We start from the raw sequence: 17366 nt of genomic DNA, 5'->3' as shown, positions 1-17366 counted from the left end.
CTTTAACAAACAACAGAAATATTCCACATTTTAAAATGACAAAACATTTAAGAATGTAGTCATTACAATAGCTTTTAGTGCTAACAATTCCGTTTTTGTAGACTACACAGTTTACACTGGTAATATGTTTTTCATTATAAATTTGGACAGCGGTTTGAAATCACAAAATGTTTTTCGCCAAAGCTACCTTTTCATTTCTAAGGTTAACATTAAAATAAATCTAATTTAAAAATAGACTGTGTAAACATTGAATTGTCAATAGGGCAACACCTCGCAGCACCTGGCTATACAATAGCTCCCCCTTGTGACTTATTGTTGCATAAACAACGAATTGATTGTTGCAACCTTCTGTTTCATATGATTTTGGAGAGAAACACGAAATACTACTGTCAAGCTTGTATGCGTAATAATCGCAGAATATTGCATACTGAATAATTGTTTAAATCTCAAATATTTTTAAATTATATTAAATTAACGAAAAAAATTCCTGATTTATCTCAACTGCTCTCTGTTATAATAACAAATACACGTGAACTAGATTAAATCACTAGCAATATGGACACTTTCTTCTCTTATACATTAGAAGCTGTTGCCCCCATCAAATGAAAAACGTACTGTGCCATGCTACAACAGTAATACCCACTCTCTCAAGAAAGAAACTTAAAATTAAACGCAAATTGAGAAAAACTAACTTGAAAGTTTTTAGATTTGCATGGAAAAACAGTATGTCCAGCTATAGACAGGCTCTAAAAGCTAGGGCCAAGCATATCCACAAACTCATAGAAAACAACCAAAACAATCCAAATTTTCTGTAAACCTGCTGTAAAGCTGCTTTGACAAGATTTACATCATAAAAAACGCTATACAAATAAACTTGAATTGAATTGACATGCACAGCATAAAAGTAAACAGTGAGTGTGTCTAAAGTCAAATTTATACTGCAAATGTGGCACAGAAGCACTTCTGAAGCGGCCTTTAGGTGTCTTTACACAGACTGTTTAATGCTGCTCACAGGTGGCATAAATGCATTTTCGCAGCAATTACAATTGTACGCTTTGATAAACTAAGGGCTGAGTTGGGTCTTAGCAAGCATATAATAGTCTGGCTTTTGTGTGTCATTGCACCTTTACTCTGAAATTTGAGCAGGCACAGAGCAACCTTAACTTGGCTGTGTAAGAACAACCTTAATTTAGTCAGGATAGGCTGTGTTATTTTTTAAAGATGGAGTAACATGAGGGAGTGTGTATGTTTCACTTTATTAGCTCACTGCTCTGAAAGTAAGTATCATATAATATAATTAAGGGTAAAATATGAATACATTTTGCTCTCTCTCCCATTCAAAAGGACAGAATTTAATAAAAAATATATTTATCCATATTCAGTGGAAAATATTTTTTCCACTTTAAAACAACATAAGTATACACCATACACACCATAGCCCAATATCTCTCCCTCTCACAGATGATCTTTCAAGTTAATTTGTTTACATATTTAATGCCATGTGGCCATAAAACTCCATTATTATAAATAATACAAAAATTTGTTCTGATTGAAAATCATGTAAATATTTAGTAAAGGGGCCTATACATTATTCCACACTTAAAGGGATAGTTCACCAATCCTGTATGAGATATTTTGAGGAATATGTGTAACCAAACAATTTACAGTAGCAATTGATTTCCATAGTACAGGTGCTTCTCAATAAATTTGAATGTCCTGAAAAAGTTCATTTATTTCAGTAATTCAACTCAAATTGTGAAACTCATGTATTAAATCAATTAAATGCACACAGAATGAAGTAGTTTAAGTCTTTGGTTCTTTTAATTGTGATGATTTTGGCTCACATTTAACAAAAAAATACCAATTCAATCTCAACAAAAAAAATTTTTCCCCCATAATGATATCCTCTTTGGGTAAACTATGCCTGTAAGGGAAATGCCCCTAAGGGTGCTATATAAGGATAGTTCTGTATATCATTACAATAATAACAATTGTCACAATATGCATTATGCAAATACTTTTGATATAGGAAAATATGTATTAGAGTAAAATTTTTAAGGTGCTTTTTTTGTTTTTGATTTTGGTCAATCAGATGCTTTCTCCCTGCCAATCAAGAGATAAACAAACCAAAAGACGAAGAGAGCAAAAAAAAAAAAAAAACTTTTTATCGCTGGAGGGAGATGCACCACAAATAATATGGTAAATGGTAATAATAGGTATAAATGCTATACACCAAAGACATCAGTGTTGTGAGAAATCCTTTAACACTCAGGGATTCTCATTATGTACATGTGGTTTTATTAAATGATAGATTAATTTACCTCAAATTCAACCTTAATTTATTATTCCATGAGGGAAATTGGATCAGGAAAATTGCATTACCTTTAGAAAAGTGCTATAGTGGTGTTTGCAGCAGCACTAACATTTAACACACTGGATGAGAAACAGGATTTATGATTGTGGTTGTATTTCTGCGTGATTGTTCCATGTTGACCTTTGTCCATGCATTAGCAATATTGAGGACTGATTCAGATGAAATTCTGTCGGTCTGGGATTGACAGGGGGAAGGAAGGGAAACGGGGGTAAGTGGAGACCCCTCTTGCTCAGAGATGAAGTCATTCCTCTTGGGATGCTTAATTAAATTGAAGTCATACAGGCGGGTACCATATGCATGTATACACACATACTCTTACCTACTGTATCTATCACAACTCCTATGAGCATTAAGCAGTTTTTTTATATATTAAAATGTATAGTACAAATCTAAACTAGAATGTTTCGATTTATTCATTTAAATATATCAGTGAATAATTATTTACTTTAGGCCATGATATGTCTTTGTGTTTTTATATGATATTATCATAATTATATTACCATATAGAATGGAATTGAACATTTATTATGTAGTTAACTAGATATACTGTAACTGTAACATACTTTATAAGCTGCATAAACACTCAAAGTGATAAAAAAATCAGTGAAAGTGTCATAAAAGTCCCTTCATACACAAATATTTTAGTCTCATGGGCTGCAACAGTTCTCATATTTTTTTTTCTACTTTAGAGAGTGGGTTTTATACATATTGGATGAACAAAAAAGATTATATTTTATTTTTACAAATTTATATTTATGAATATGGTACATACAGAATTAAGGTGTTAATAAGAAAAACAATTTATTTTTCCATATTCAGGAAAAATCAACATTAAAGCAAAACCGGTTTGCAAAGCAATATATTAAATATAATAAATGTCCAGCCAAAACTAGTTTTAATAAAAAAATAACAAAAGGACTTCCCCCTCTAACAAGAAGAGCATTGTCTTCATCAGGATAAAATCAATGGATCAGCTAAAATTTTAAAATAAATAAAAATAAATAAATAAATAAAGCCTTATTATATTTGAGATATTTATTCCTCTTAGGATGCTTTTGCATCAATATTTAAATACTATTCACATATTACAAAAAATAATGTTAGTAATATGTGAATAGACTCTGGCCCTCCTCTCTAGTGCATGTCTTGAACATTTCCTGTAGTCTGTGGAGAACTGTGTGTGGATGTTTGTGAGGGAGAGATATGCTTTATACAGTATATCACTGGGCTTTACTGGGCTTCACACATTTTCATATTAAGGATTGAAAAGGATCAAGGTGCATGCATGAATTTATAGGAAAATCATTCATTTCTGTATTGAGGGATAACAGAAGAGAGCGTATGCTGGTGAGCAGATTCATTATATATATATACATTTAAAAAGATTGGATAATCTTGGATCTGGCATGAAGTAAAGATGATGAAGATGAAGTGGGTGTTTTTGTCTTTGAAGGTGGTTTATTACAATTTGACAGTGCAAATGTAGCAGATACAAAGATTAGAGGTTTGTTTTTTTCACACCTGAATCACACACTTTCTGTTTTGGTCATAGTGCTTCATGAATTAATTAAATCATAAATCCACCCACTTTCTGTTCACAATCATCTTAAATCCTGTGATGGTCCAAGGACTTGATTCCTTCCTCATAGCTCTCTGTAAACACAATAAACCTATTGATTTTCCCAAGGATGTTCTTCCTGTGGACCAGTTATAGTTTTAGATAGCCGCATATCATTTAATGCAAGCCATAATTGAAGATAGACTTTTTGATATTTTATGTTCGTGCAAGATGCAATACTTTGCATTGATTTTTAAGTGTAAAGTGTTATATAATGTGCATAACCATTTCACATTATTTATTTATTTATTAAAAAGAATTAAGGTAGGAAGGAAACAAATCTTAAAAGCACTGCAAAGTATTTTACAAATTCACCATGACGATCAATGAAAATGATTTCTGACATCAAAAAATATACCCTACCTGTCTATTGCAGAACCATTATATCTCCAGACACAACACCCAGCACTTAACTATAGCATATACAGTCTCATAGCTGTCTAGCTCAATCATTGTTATTGATTTATCCAAGATCAGTGGTGAAGAAGTGCACTGCTTATTTCTCTAAAATGTCGACAATTCCATATTTTTTATTATTACGTTTTTTACTTTTGGTTGTCAGTGGTTGTCAAAACAATTGTGACTATTATAGCTGCTTGGGTTATGGTTCTAAACAAACCCTTAAACACTATTAAACATTTTATTTTTTCAAGTGATCAGATCTACCTTGCTGAAGATGAAACAAGTGTTTAATAGACTTGCATTGGAAAGACCCAAACCAGATCAGAAAATGACTTGGGTCTTTTTTGCATGTTAATGTTTTTTTTTTTTTTTGTAGATATTGTGTGGACATTCCTGTATTGAATGTTTATTTGAATCATATTTCTGAAAACACCATATTATTTCTCTAAACACAAACAGTATGCTTCTTAATCTGTTTATTCATTGAATCAGAGGGATTTATGGTGATGGCCATTGGCTAGTGCCTTTGACTGATACTAATCTGTTTCTCACCGAATGAAAACAACAGTATTGACAAGTTTTTCTTTACTATGATTCAATACTAAATCATTGGACTGCAGAAAGGAGAGATCATTTTCAAGTGAGAAGGTTCAAGTCTGAATGGATTTTAAGAGAGCAGAGAAGATTGTGGCTGGTAACTGATTCTCAACTCAGTGCTGGTACCAATTGCTCAGTTGGCTCATTCTTTGGAACGGTGTAAGTAACCCATTGGGTCTTAACTCGGCGGGGCTGGCAAACTGAAATTAATCTAAAATTATAATCTGGTTCTTTTGCAAAAAAACAGTTGCGTGGAACATTGGTGATTGTCCAACTGCAGGGCTTGCATTTAGTGTATCACATTTTTCTCATCTGTCTATCCACTTACAGTGACATCAGCCTGAGAGTCTGATTGATGTCACATTAAAATGACATTTGATTCCTAACTACACTTTTGAGATTAGCCTCTCAGTTTTCTAGTTTTGTCTCTCTTATCTAGGCTGAGCCCGGAGCACTATTAACCAAGATCCGGTCTTGAACAGGCCTCTCCAGTTTGTGGCTATATTGTTTTACTGTTTTAGCAGATTTTATGAGCATCATGCAACAAATTCTTGTTGAAAGCAAAGCATCAGGTGAATGATTAACAAGTGAAGCCTTTTCATGTCAAATTAAGTTGTCACAGTAGGAAGATAGTGGAGAGGGACCCATGTGGAACTGGCCCCAACACTTAAAAATTAAGCAGCCCCATTAAGTAGGATTAAACAAAAGAGACGAGCTTCCTCTGAACGTGAGGCTCTGTTACAGTGGTGTGACCCCGGCTTGTGTCCCACAACGGGAGGCAAGGGATAAAAGGCTGGAGGAGACAAAGAGGAGACAAAGAGACGACTGCATTACGGGTAGTGTGCTGCAGGCTACACCTCTTACTAGGAGGCCCCTAAGACCTCCAGGGCCTCAATGAAGATACAATAGAGAGGCCTGGGAAGGGGAGGCTCAGACTTGGGTAGAGTCAGTGGCGTAGCCAGGGGAGGGGCCATGGGGGCACTGGCCCCTCCTGAAAACTGATTGGCCCCCCAGTGTGCCCCCACCCTTCTACTTGTCTGTCACTCACAAATTCAAATTATAATCTTTCAGTTTAGTAAATAACTCATGATTGCGTCGCGATGCTTCTCAACGAGGACCAAGAACAGCGAGCTGCTGTTTTCCAACGAAAAAACCACCTATTTTAAATGTTTATGTTTTTCGATTAGCGAGTTGTTGCAGTGCAAGAAGTGTTTGGTAGCCTACTAACGTTAACGTCTTTCGGTGTTAGGCAGACCAGGTTCGATGACGATGTTATCTCCTAGAGCAGACCAAGATGCTAATCATTATATTTACTATGCTCCTCTAATGCTGAATGTAAAAGGGGTTTACTGCGTTACGATTTACTTTTTTTTTTTTCGGCCGAACGCGCCGATATAGGCAACAACGCAATTTAAAGCAATGGTTTAAAAAAAACTATAATAGCAATTCTAATAAAGTCATTATTGAATCATGCAGTCGATTAGCGACTTTTTTCACTCAAGTGAGGTGACAAAACAAATCGTGTAATGTTTATCTAACGCTCCACACTTGAGACTTTTTTTTTTAAGTCTATATGGGTGAGACACATGCAAAAACATCGTTTTTTTTACTGGTCAATTTTGAGATTTTGGGCTGTTTGTCTTCAGTAACATGTCTTCTTTCAGACTTGTGGTGAAAAAAAAGTCCAAAATACACATATAGGTCTTTATTTTTCTACACCTTTAGTCTATTTGCGTCTGTAGATTCCTAATAAATTCAGTTGCCGTTCTAAATCACCATGGTGCTCCGCGATTGCTGTCTGCACCCTGGAAAGCTCTCTCTCCCTCCCTTCACAGAAGTTATTGACAAAACGTCATTTGATGACACCCAGAAACATTCTCAAAAAAATCATACATAATTATTTAATGCATGATTAAATAGCAAAATAAATAACTAATACTAAAATAACACTGGACTAATTAAGCTATTCTAAACTGTTTTATAGGATCCACATATTTTACATGTTAAATTAAAGCTACCTTTTTGAACAAGTAGCTTTCTAACAAAGGGCCCTATCTTGCACCCAGCGCAATTGACTTTGTACACCGACGCATGTGTCATTCCTATTTTGCACCCGCGCAAAGCGCGCTTTTCCCTCCACAGAGGCACGTCGCTAAACTAGTGAATGAACTTGCGCTCCCTGGGCGGTTCAGCGCAAAAAAGGAGGCGTGTTCCGGCGCAAACAATCCCTGGTGCTATTTTGCTGTTCCATTAAACAATTACGCCACTGACCAGAAAAAACCTAGTCTAAAGTCAATGGGCCCTATTTTAACGATCTGAAACGCAAGTGTCAAAGCGCGAAGCGCAAGTAAGTTTGTGGGCGGGTCTCGGCGCTGTTGCTATTTTCCCGGCGGGATAAATGGCTCTTGCGCCCGGCGCAAATCTAAAATGGGTTGGTCTGAAGTAGCTTCATTATTCATAGGTGTGGTTTGGGCGTAACGTGAAATAAACCAATCAGAACTTCATCCAACATTCCCTTTAAAAGCAGGTGCGCAAGTTCCATTATGGATTGCTATTATTATGGCGTATTTACCTGGCGCACGCCAGGAGCGGTTCACAGCCGAGGAGACTGATGTTCTTGTAAGAGCAGTGAAAGACAGAGAAGTTGTGCTGTATGGGGATGGGAGAAACCCACCCAAAATAGCGTCGGTTAAACAGGCGTGGGAGGAAATAGCCACAATTGTTTCATCGATTTTTTTTTTCCTGGTTCTTGACGGACAAACAAATTTGTCAGATGTCCTTATATACATATATGTCTTGCCACTATCGGGCAAACAGGTCTGATCCTTAATTACTACAGTTAGCCTGAATAATTTGTAAGCAAGATTTCACAATGATTTCCGTCATCTCATGTGTTAATATTTTTTTTAGTGTAACAATTTATGATTTGCAAAAATAACTGTTGCATCTGTGTAGATTACATGAGCAAAGTGTATGCGCGTTGTGCACGCTATACATTATGGTCAAGCATGCGCCCTTAAAATAGCAGAATGAACAACGCGCAACGCGCCACTGACTTTAGACTAGGTTTTTTCTGGTCAGTGGCGCAATTGTTTAATGGAACAGCAAAATAGCACCAGGGATTGTTTGCGCCGGAACACGCCTCCTTTTTTGCGCTGAACCGCCCAGGGAGCGCAAATTCATTCACTAGTTTAGCGACGTGCTTCTGTGGAGGGAAAAGCGCGCTTTGCGCGGGTGCAAAATAGGAATGACACATGCGTCGGTGTACAAAGTCAATTGCCCTGGGTGCAAGATAGGGCCCAGTGCCGCGTTGCGCGTTGTTCATTATGCTATTTTAAGGGCGCATGCTTGACCATAATGTATAGCGTGCACAACGCGCATACACTTTGCTCGTGTAATCTACACAGATGCAACAGTTATTTTTGCAAATCATAAATTGTTACACTAAAAAAATATTAACACATGAGATGACGGAAATCATTGTGGTGTGCCACGAAGATGTGAACAAAATAGGCATAAATCTAGCTTACAAATTATTCAGGCTAATTATTCTCCCATCCCCATACAACACAACTTCTCTGTCTTTCACTGCTCTTACAAGAACATCAGTCTCCTCGGCTGTGAACCGCTCCTGGCGTGCGCCTGGTAAATACGCCATAATAATAGCAATCCATAATGGAACTTGCGCACCTGCTTTTAAAGGGAATGTTGGATGACGCTCTGATTGGTTTATTTCACGTTACGCCCAAACCACACCTATGAATAATGAAGCTGCTTCAGACCAACCCATTTTAGATTTGCGCCGGGCGCAAGAGCCATTTATCCCGTCGGGAAAACAGCAACAGCGCCGAGACCCGCCCACAAACTTACTTGCGTTTCGCGCTTTGACACTTGCGTTTCAGATCGTTAAAATAGGGCCCAAAGTATGGATATATAATATTTTTAAATCAATATGCTCAAGATTAATTAGCCTTGACATAAGTTGATTTTGTTTATTCATCAATGCAAATTTACTGCAACTGCTGCTATGCAAATTGAATGGGATGTGGATAATAAACAAAAACATATAATGAAATTATATTAAATTTATATTAGTTATATTAATTAATTAATTGTGTATTTATTTCTATGAATTATTAATGTTATTCTGCATTTATATAAATAAGGCTATTATATATATATATTATATAAGGCTATTATAAATAAATTATATTATTATTATTTGTGAGTTGTACACTATTCATACATTGGATTATTTTATTTATTACAGTTTTTCTTTCACTTTTGTAAAGTGAAAAGTTAATACAAATTGTATTTGATTTTTTTTTTATTTAGAGCAGTGAATAACTGCTATTAAAATATAATGGGATATCACTGTTTATTACTGATTTTAAAGGTTACTGAACTCTTGAAATGATTTGGATATACAGTTCAAACAACACAAGATTGGCCCCTCTGTATTAATCGTGGCCCCTCTTGTGCCCCCCAGTTGAAAAAATCCTAGAATCGCCCCTGGGTAGAGTAAACCGCATCTGGGCTCTACAGTTTGACTGTCTGGAGCACATCTCTCTCTCTCTCTCTCTCTCTCTCTCTCTCTCTCTCTCTCTCTCTGGATATATATAGGTAATAATAAAACACACTGTCACTGCTATCGAAATTCCTTGTTTATTAAAAGCAAAAATAATGTAAAAAAAAAAAAAAAAAAAAAAGGCCAGTAAGCTCTATCAGTGTCAATACTCGGTATGGAAACCCTTTTCTACCACAAAATAAAACAATAAAAATAGTTTTTGCAACTTTTTATTTTACAATTCTGCCTTTTCTTCACTATTATGAAATTATATTTTACAATTCTAATATAAAAAATGTGGCAACATATCTAATCACCTGATATAATGTCAACCCCATTCTCTTTTTTTCTAAAAGACCGCAGGTTAAAAGCCATAATGGAACAGGTGGTGCCACGCACAGTTTTGACAAAAGTAAAATTAGCATGTCTTTCATGTATGGTGATGTATGTGACCACAGGGATTTCACATTGTTTTCTTGACAGCGTCTGTTTTTCAGATGATACAGACATCATTCTTCAAACATCAGCAACAATCCATGTGACGTGCATTTCTCTGTGTATTATATGCTACAATAACAAATTACATTATATCGCAGAAACAGGGGAACTTTAAGCACTATAATAATGTTATTATTATTATTATTATTATTTTTAATAAATGTTCAGGTACAAGAACAAAACATTGAGACACTTATATACAAACAAACATTCATTCATGTAAATGCTCTCCGTCTTAATGTAATGTCAGCGCTGAAATGACATTAACTTCATCTAGAGTAAGCGAATGGATAAGTTGATAAATTTGAAGAGTTGTTATTCTGCAGAATGTTTCAATTAAGGGACACAAAGAGCAGCTTTTCCTGATGAGTTACGACCCATTTGACTGACACTTTTCATTCAGCATCTAATAGCACCTGCAGGAACAGCTTCCCTGGGCACCCGAGCAATATGGGACTGCATGTCATTCTCAGATGTAAAATACTACATATATTGAGCAGTTATTATGATTAGTACTGGGTTACCTCTTCCAGGATATCAATTTATGACATTTCCCAAGGGGTCCACTAAATCCAGTAGTTATGCTACAGTATATATCCCCCTACTCTTATAGAAATAATTTTGGTATATATTCAGCTTGTATGCTTGAAAGTTTAATGATTATAATGATTATGTGTACTAATGTTTCGGCATGTAAATACGTTTTAAAATATTTAAAAAATGTCGGTGACAAATAAACAATTTCATGGTTCTTCTTAGGAAAGCTCCCTATTGTCTGTTCTGTGTTGGTTACAGAATCCGGATTACATTTTTTATTTCTCAGGCGGAGAGAGATAAGAGTTTAATGATTTAATACATCCACCATCTGCTTTACTTGACTTTCATGCAGATTGGCACTTTGTAGTCGAAAGATGTTGCAAATATGAACTTGTTTTTCAGAGTAATGAGCCTGCAGACACTGCAACACCTTCTATAAATGTGTATTGATGAGTGAATCTTCTTTACTCCACCCAATGCACGACTTCCACTTCAGATGTGCCTGGAGCATGCAGAAATATGTCAGAACTGCCACCGTGAAAACCCATCGGAGTACCACATCCAGCACATGGGAGTTCAGATCATTCAGTGGAATACAAAGCCTATTGCTCTTTATTTGACGTATAGCACATTCGTTATTCATAAGTTTATCAATAACGTACGCTTGACGCATCCCAAACTCATTATAGTACTATTTGCTTTATTGTAGATTCAGAGTGTATAGCTGAAACATGTGTCATGTGTCTGCGAAGGCACATTTTTATCATATTACTACCGGTATGCACGGTAAAAAAGGCGAACTTGGTGGGCTGTCTTTGCGCGCGGTGCGCCGCCCAATCGGAGATGCGCGAGCGGACACTGGCTCATTCGCTCTGGTGCGGACACCGGAGTCAGCGAGGCATGTCTGGACACCGGCGTTTCGATTAAATAAAAAAGACACTTACAGAAACCAAACACCTGAGCGTATTCTTTTCCAACCGCTGGCGCTGTTATTTGCCAACGGCCGTTTCTCGCGCCATCGGTTGTTTGAATTGCCGCCTCACGCGGGATTGCAGCGCCCTGCTCTTCGTAAGCATTCGTGAATGGACAGCAATTGCAGAACAGACATACATCCTGTCAAACGTTTCTCGAATCCTCTGCAGTTTTGTGACTGATCCGCTGGATCGTCTTGCATCCTTTGAGGGAAGATGGAGACCTTCTTCGCAGAGGTGGGCTCATTTTCTAATGAGGGAACGTGTCATTTCATCTGTTGTGCTTTATGTGCAATGCAAAAACAGTAGATAATGTGCTGTATTTGTGAAATAATTCCTCAATAATCTTATGACGTAAAATCCGGTGGATAATTTTCATTGCCTATACCCCAGGTTGTTGCATATTGCTGTCCTCCTATAACAGCGCACTTTCGTTCAAATACTGACGTTTAATTGTTTATCATTTAAAAATGCTTTATTAAAAGGAACCAATGCGTTATTTAACACGTTGACAGTAGTTTATGGTGAGGTCGCGTGCATCGGTGTCTTGCGCTCGCCTGGGCTGTGGCGCGCGTGAGGGGGGAAGGGACACGCGCATTGAAGCAGAGGCAGGGTCTCTATCTGAAATTATGTTTCTGCAGGGATGCTCTGCAATGATTTCTAAACCTCTAAAATGTTACAGATTGTTTCATGCATATGCATTATTTTGCATTATTGCATTATTGGTTCCAAAACTAATTTCAGAATTCCATATTCAAAGCATTCACCTCAAGTCTGATAGGAACATAAATGAAAGGGCTTATAATGAACATTATAACATGCATTGGTGGTTTTGTTTACATGATCTCTATTCTGCAGAACAGGCCTCACAGCAGCTTTTTCATCCATTTGTTACTGTCTGCTTCTCTCTCTATGTCATTTGCCTTTCTCTTTCATTTATAGTACAATTAGATGTTTATAAATGCTTCTTGATTGGATGATTTGCTCATTGTTCTCCTCTCTGTCTGTTAAATGCACACAGAAACACCTGCATTTGATCTAATACTGAATTACAGCATCCCCTTTAAGCCATTTATCCTCTTGAGCAAATGCTATGTGTCTCGAATGGTTTTAAACAGTTAGCATTTAATCTGTATCAGAGTAGACAGCCCACCAAAGGCTTAGTAAGTAAATGACATTAATTGATGATGCAGACACTCTGGATATTGTATTTATCAGGTTAGAAGAGAAAGAAATTGCAAAAAAAAAAAAAAAAAAAATGTGATGGCCTATAGAAACAGAGCAGGAGAACCTGATCTTTGGATCTTCACAGACTACTATCTGGAAGGGCCATTAATTTAATTTATGGGGCATTTACAGTAAAATCTGTCTCTGTGTAGGTTCTAATTGCTTGTTTTTCCAAGTGGTTGTGATAGCAAAGATGCTTGTGATACATCAGTTAGAATGAGAACAGCTAGATGGTTCTTGACCAAGCAAAAATGGCTGTCTAATTGGGAGTTGAAGATGGCTGGCAGGTGGTTCTAATGTGTTTTGAGTGGTTTATAATGTATTGCTGTGTAATAAGTCAACTGACAACACTCTCTTTTGACATTATATATGATGTAAATATTTAATTAATAATACTTGCCTTAGTCAGTGATAGTGTAGGTGTCAGAGGTCAAACTTTCCCCTAAAAGAGTTTCAAATGGGGTAATATGTGTTAGATGCAGTTGAGTACACAAGTACCAAAAATACTTGATCCCCTTTCTAATATCCTTGTCTCTTCTTGACATCCTAATGTGTCATCGCCCAACATCATCTCAGAAGCCCAGGGTTGTTTCTTGACTTCCTGTAAGCTCAGTGACCCTTTAAAGCACAACACACATGCACAGACTGCTCTCGTTTCCATTTTATTCTCCCTCTCCCTATCTCTCTTTTAGCAACTGCTGTTTACTCTGTGTTGACAGTTCAGGTTATCATTTTGGTGACTCAACAGTCCACACCTCCAGTCCCCCACAGCAACATTGGAAGGGAGGCATGTTTTACTGGGTCACCCTATGATCATAGTTCTGGGTGTTTACGTTTTTGAATCTCGAGCAGACGGCTCTGAATTAACTAGATTTTCAAAATCAGAGAGGACTGAGATTTCATAGAAAAATCTGAATGTTTATGATTAAAACATGTTATGAGATGTATCACTGATTTACAAAAGATTACAAAATCCTAGGCTAATTATATTGTGGTCCCACTTTTCAAGGCAATTTTCTAATGTAGGCCAGAGATTAAATATAAGTCTCAGTGCTGACCATTGTAATAGCTCTGTACAGATGAGGATTGGATTTGAAGGCCTACATCTTTACAGGAGGTTATTTTTTTATGCACCAGTTTTTAAAATCTCAGTTTAAAAAAATCCTCAAACTCTATATTTGAACTCATATAGAAAATTGTATTAATAAAGCATGTCTAACTTTCAAAAGAGTGTCCATTTAAGTGTGTTTGGGTTGTTTTTTCTTAGGTAAAATGTAAGGGTTTGGATGTGTTTTTTTAATAATTGAAGGGAAAAATATTCTAAATAGCATTAATTTCGTTTTAAAATGGACATTTTCATTAAATTTTAATTTATTTTTATTTTTAATATGTATTTTATGTAGATTTAAACACACACTCACACCTTCGTTGAAAATAAAAAGAGAGTGATTCAAAATATGTTCAGTGTCTTAATTGAATTAAATGTGTCAGGTCAGATTCTGGCTTTAATATAATTCCTTCATAAACCTTTTGTGTCTGTTTGCACTAAAATTACTTAACTAATAATAATATGTGCGGAAAGGCTTGGAGACACAATTGTAATTTCTGAATGGAATCAGTGTGTCAAGCGAGTTAAATTTTTTTATGGCTTTTAGGTATTACTGTATAGTATAGAAAATGTAATATAGGACCTCATGATGTATTGGTACCATATTAACAGTAAATGTTTTATATGTATTGTCCATCATGCTCAATTTTGACATCATCCAACACCTAATAATCTAGTTATTTTGGATTAATAATAATATGGATTCTTTTGAAGTTTGTGGTAGATAAAATTTGAGAAAGTCTGTGATTCGCTGACAGGTGGCAGGAGCTTCAGCAGGTTTCACAGAGCAGAAACTAAAGATCATTTGAAGTCTCGGTTGAGAAATCTGTATCATCCTTTATTACATCCATTCCAGGTCAGAGCAGGACTCACATTGGCATCCTTTCCTCCTAATGTTGAAATGAATGGGGTGTCCTCTCCCTCTCTCTGTGGTTCTGTCGCTGCATGGTTCTCAGAAAATCTGCCACTGGAGATGTGTGACCTATATTTCTCAACAGCTTCATTTGAAGCGAGTGCCTTGATTCGTTCCAGTGTGAATCTCCCTCTTTTCCCTATCTGTGTATATCATTCTCTCTTAATCATACTGCTGTCTCCCTGTCTTTTGATCCATCCATTTCCACAATGCACTAATTTCACAGGTTGTTTGATGTATGGGGCTGTAACATTGACTTTCTTCTGTAAATTATCTTTCGTTATCACAGACTGTAGGGCTGTGGAAAAAATTGGTACCATCAGTTTTCATTCCCCTTTTCTTTATCATTCTTGCTTTACGTTTTAATTTTCTTTACCCTGTTTGGAGTGTTCTGTGTTTTCAAAGTAGTGAAGGAAGCTCTTAGAAAAATGTTCTCTGTCTTGTTTCATTTTTTCCCCCTGCACCTGTTTGGTTGCTTTTGAATAGCCTAAATGAGGTATGATTGTTGTACTGTGTGCATTACAGCTACATTGTGTTTACAGTATGTGTGTGTGTTGTTTACCACCTCTTTTACTGGAAAGTCTTTCCTTCCTTCAAGGAGATCACTATTGATCACTAAGTGTCAGATTCTCATTCGCAGATTAGAAATTGCATTCCTTATGGGATTCTTGTGAGATTTCAGTTGAAAGTTGATCTCTTTATATTGGTCTAATTTAAATTCATGATGTCTGGTTTTGTTCAGTTTGGCTAAAAGCAAATAACACTCCCCATATACAAAATAAAAAGTGAACTATTTAGTTAAAATAGTGTTTTCTCTTGAAATCTGATTGCTGTTGTGCAGTACGCTGGCTAGCTTTACTGACTGCTTTACTACTTTTCGGTGTTTAGTGAATAATCCTGTCTACCGTATTTTCCAGACTATAAGTCACACTTTTTTTCATAGTTAGGCTGGTCCTGCCACTTATAGTCAGGTGCGACTTATTTATCAAAATTAATTTGACATGAACCAAGAGAAATGAACTAAGAGAAAACATTACTGTTTGATGTGCCGCGAGAGGGCGCTTTCGCGGCTGTAGACGGTAATTTTTTCTCTTGGTTCTTGGTTTTAAATGTGATTTATAGTCCAGTGCGATTTATGGTATATGTTTTTTCCTGATCATGACGTATTTTTGGACTGATGCGACTTATACTCAGGTGCGACTTATAGTCCGAAAAACACGGTATATTTATAGCAAGTAAACAAAATTAAACATCGACAAAAATATTTTTAGTTGTATTTTAAGTCAACATTTTACTTAAAGGGGGGGGTGAAATGCTATTTCATGCATACTGAGTTTTTTACACTGTTAAAGAGTTGGATTCCCATGCTAAACATGGACAAAGTTCCAAAAATTAAGTTGTACGTTTGAAGGAGTATTTTTATTCCCAAAATACTCCTTCCGGTTTGTCACAAGTTTCGGAAAGTTTTTTTCGAGTGTGGCTCTGTGTGACGTTAGATGGAGCGGAATTTCCTTAAATGGGTCCTAAGGCACTTCTGCCGGAAGAGCGCGCGCTCCCGTATAGCGAGGCTGAGCAGCACAGACATTTCACTGATCAGAGCGATTCACTGATCAGAGCGAGAGCGTCGCGAAAAGTCACAAAAGAAGTGTGTTTTTGGTTGCCAGGGCAAGACAACCCTGCACAGATTACCAAAAAAAACAGCATTAAGGGAGTGCATGGAGTTTATTTTTACAGAGCATCAACGGAGTTGTGCAAGTGTTTTTGTTTGTTCCCTGCATTTGGAAGATGCTTGTTCACAAGGCCCAGTTTGACGACGGATTTGCGTATCGTTTATTTCTTAAGGATGCAATCCCTGCAATCCCAAGGAAAAAGGGTCACGATCGTGTGTTGGAACCGCAGGCGGTGAGTAAAACTGCTTCAAATATTTCTGCCTCCTTGTTAGTGCGTCCCCTCCCATGCCGAGACCCGGGTTCGAGCCCCGCTCGGAGCGAGTAGTTGCTGCTGCTGCTTTCGTTCAGTTTCAGCCTCTGGATCTGATTCTGGATCATAAATAAACGACTGAATCTGACTGTAAGCAATGGTTTGTTTTGGATGATGGTTTTTCCCTCACGGTAATGTCACAGTTTCCACAACGCAAAAGCCTACTCGCGCTCGTGATTCTTTAGCTCCGCCCACACGTCACGCCTCCAGCCGGTCGTGTTTTTCCGGGAAAAATCGGTACAGACTATCTTTCTCTTATGAATATAATAAAACTAAAGACTTTTTGGATTTATGAAGGATGCAGTACTACTCTATATGTACTCAAGATTAACAGGATATTGAGTGAAAACGAGCATTTCACCCCCCCTTTAAATCTTATAGAAAATATAACTTTTGTTTGATAAAATTAAGTTTTAAGAGGTCAAAAAATATTAATATCATATTCACCTACATCAAGTAACATTTTTGAGTATATTTTTTGCAGCCATATTTGGTTCCAGTTCACCCACATAACCGTATCATAAACAGGATATACAGTTACTATGATGGCTCTCAAAATCAGGATGGAGACAGA

General features: G+C 36.7%; 1 protein-coding gene across 1 annotated transcript in view; it reads left to right on the top strand.

Moving 5' to 3' along the window:
* The first annotated feature begins 11483 nt into the window (after positions 1–11483).
* Positions 11484–17366, top strand: part of LOC128016203 (unconventional myosin-X-like) — a 56475-nt gene continuing 50592 nt past the window's right edge. Inside the window, 1 exon segment of the mRNA XM_052600680.1 lies at positions 11484–11801. Coding sequence (XP_052456640.1) covers positions 11781–11801 — 21 coding nt within the window. The 5' untranslated portion in view covers positions 11484–11780.

Source organism: Carassius gibelio, chromosome A6, assembly GCF_023724105.1.
Source record: "Carassius gibelio isolate Cgi1373 ecotype wild population from Czech Republic chromosome A6, carGib1.2-hapl.c, whole genome shotgun sequence".
In the NCBI taxonomy this organism is placed as follows: Eukaryota; Metazoa; Chordata; class Actinopteri; order Cypriniformes; family Cyprinidae; genus Carassius; species Carassius gibelio.
Note: the sequence above shows the minus strand (reverse complement) of the source record. Positions and strands in the feature narration are given on the sequence as shown.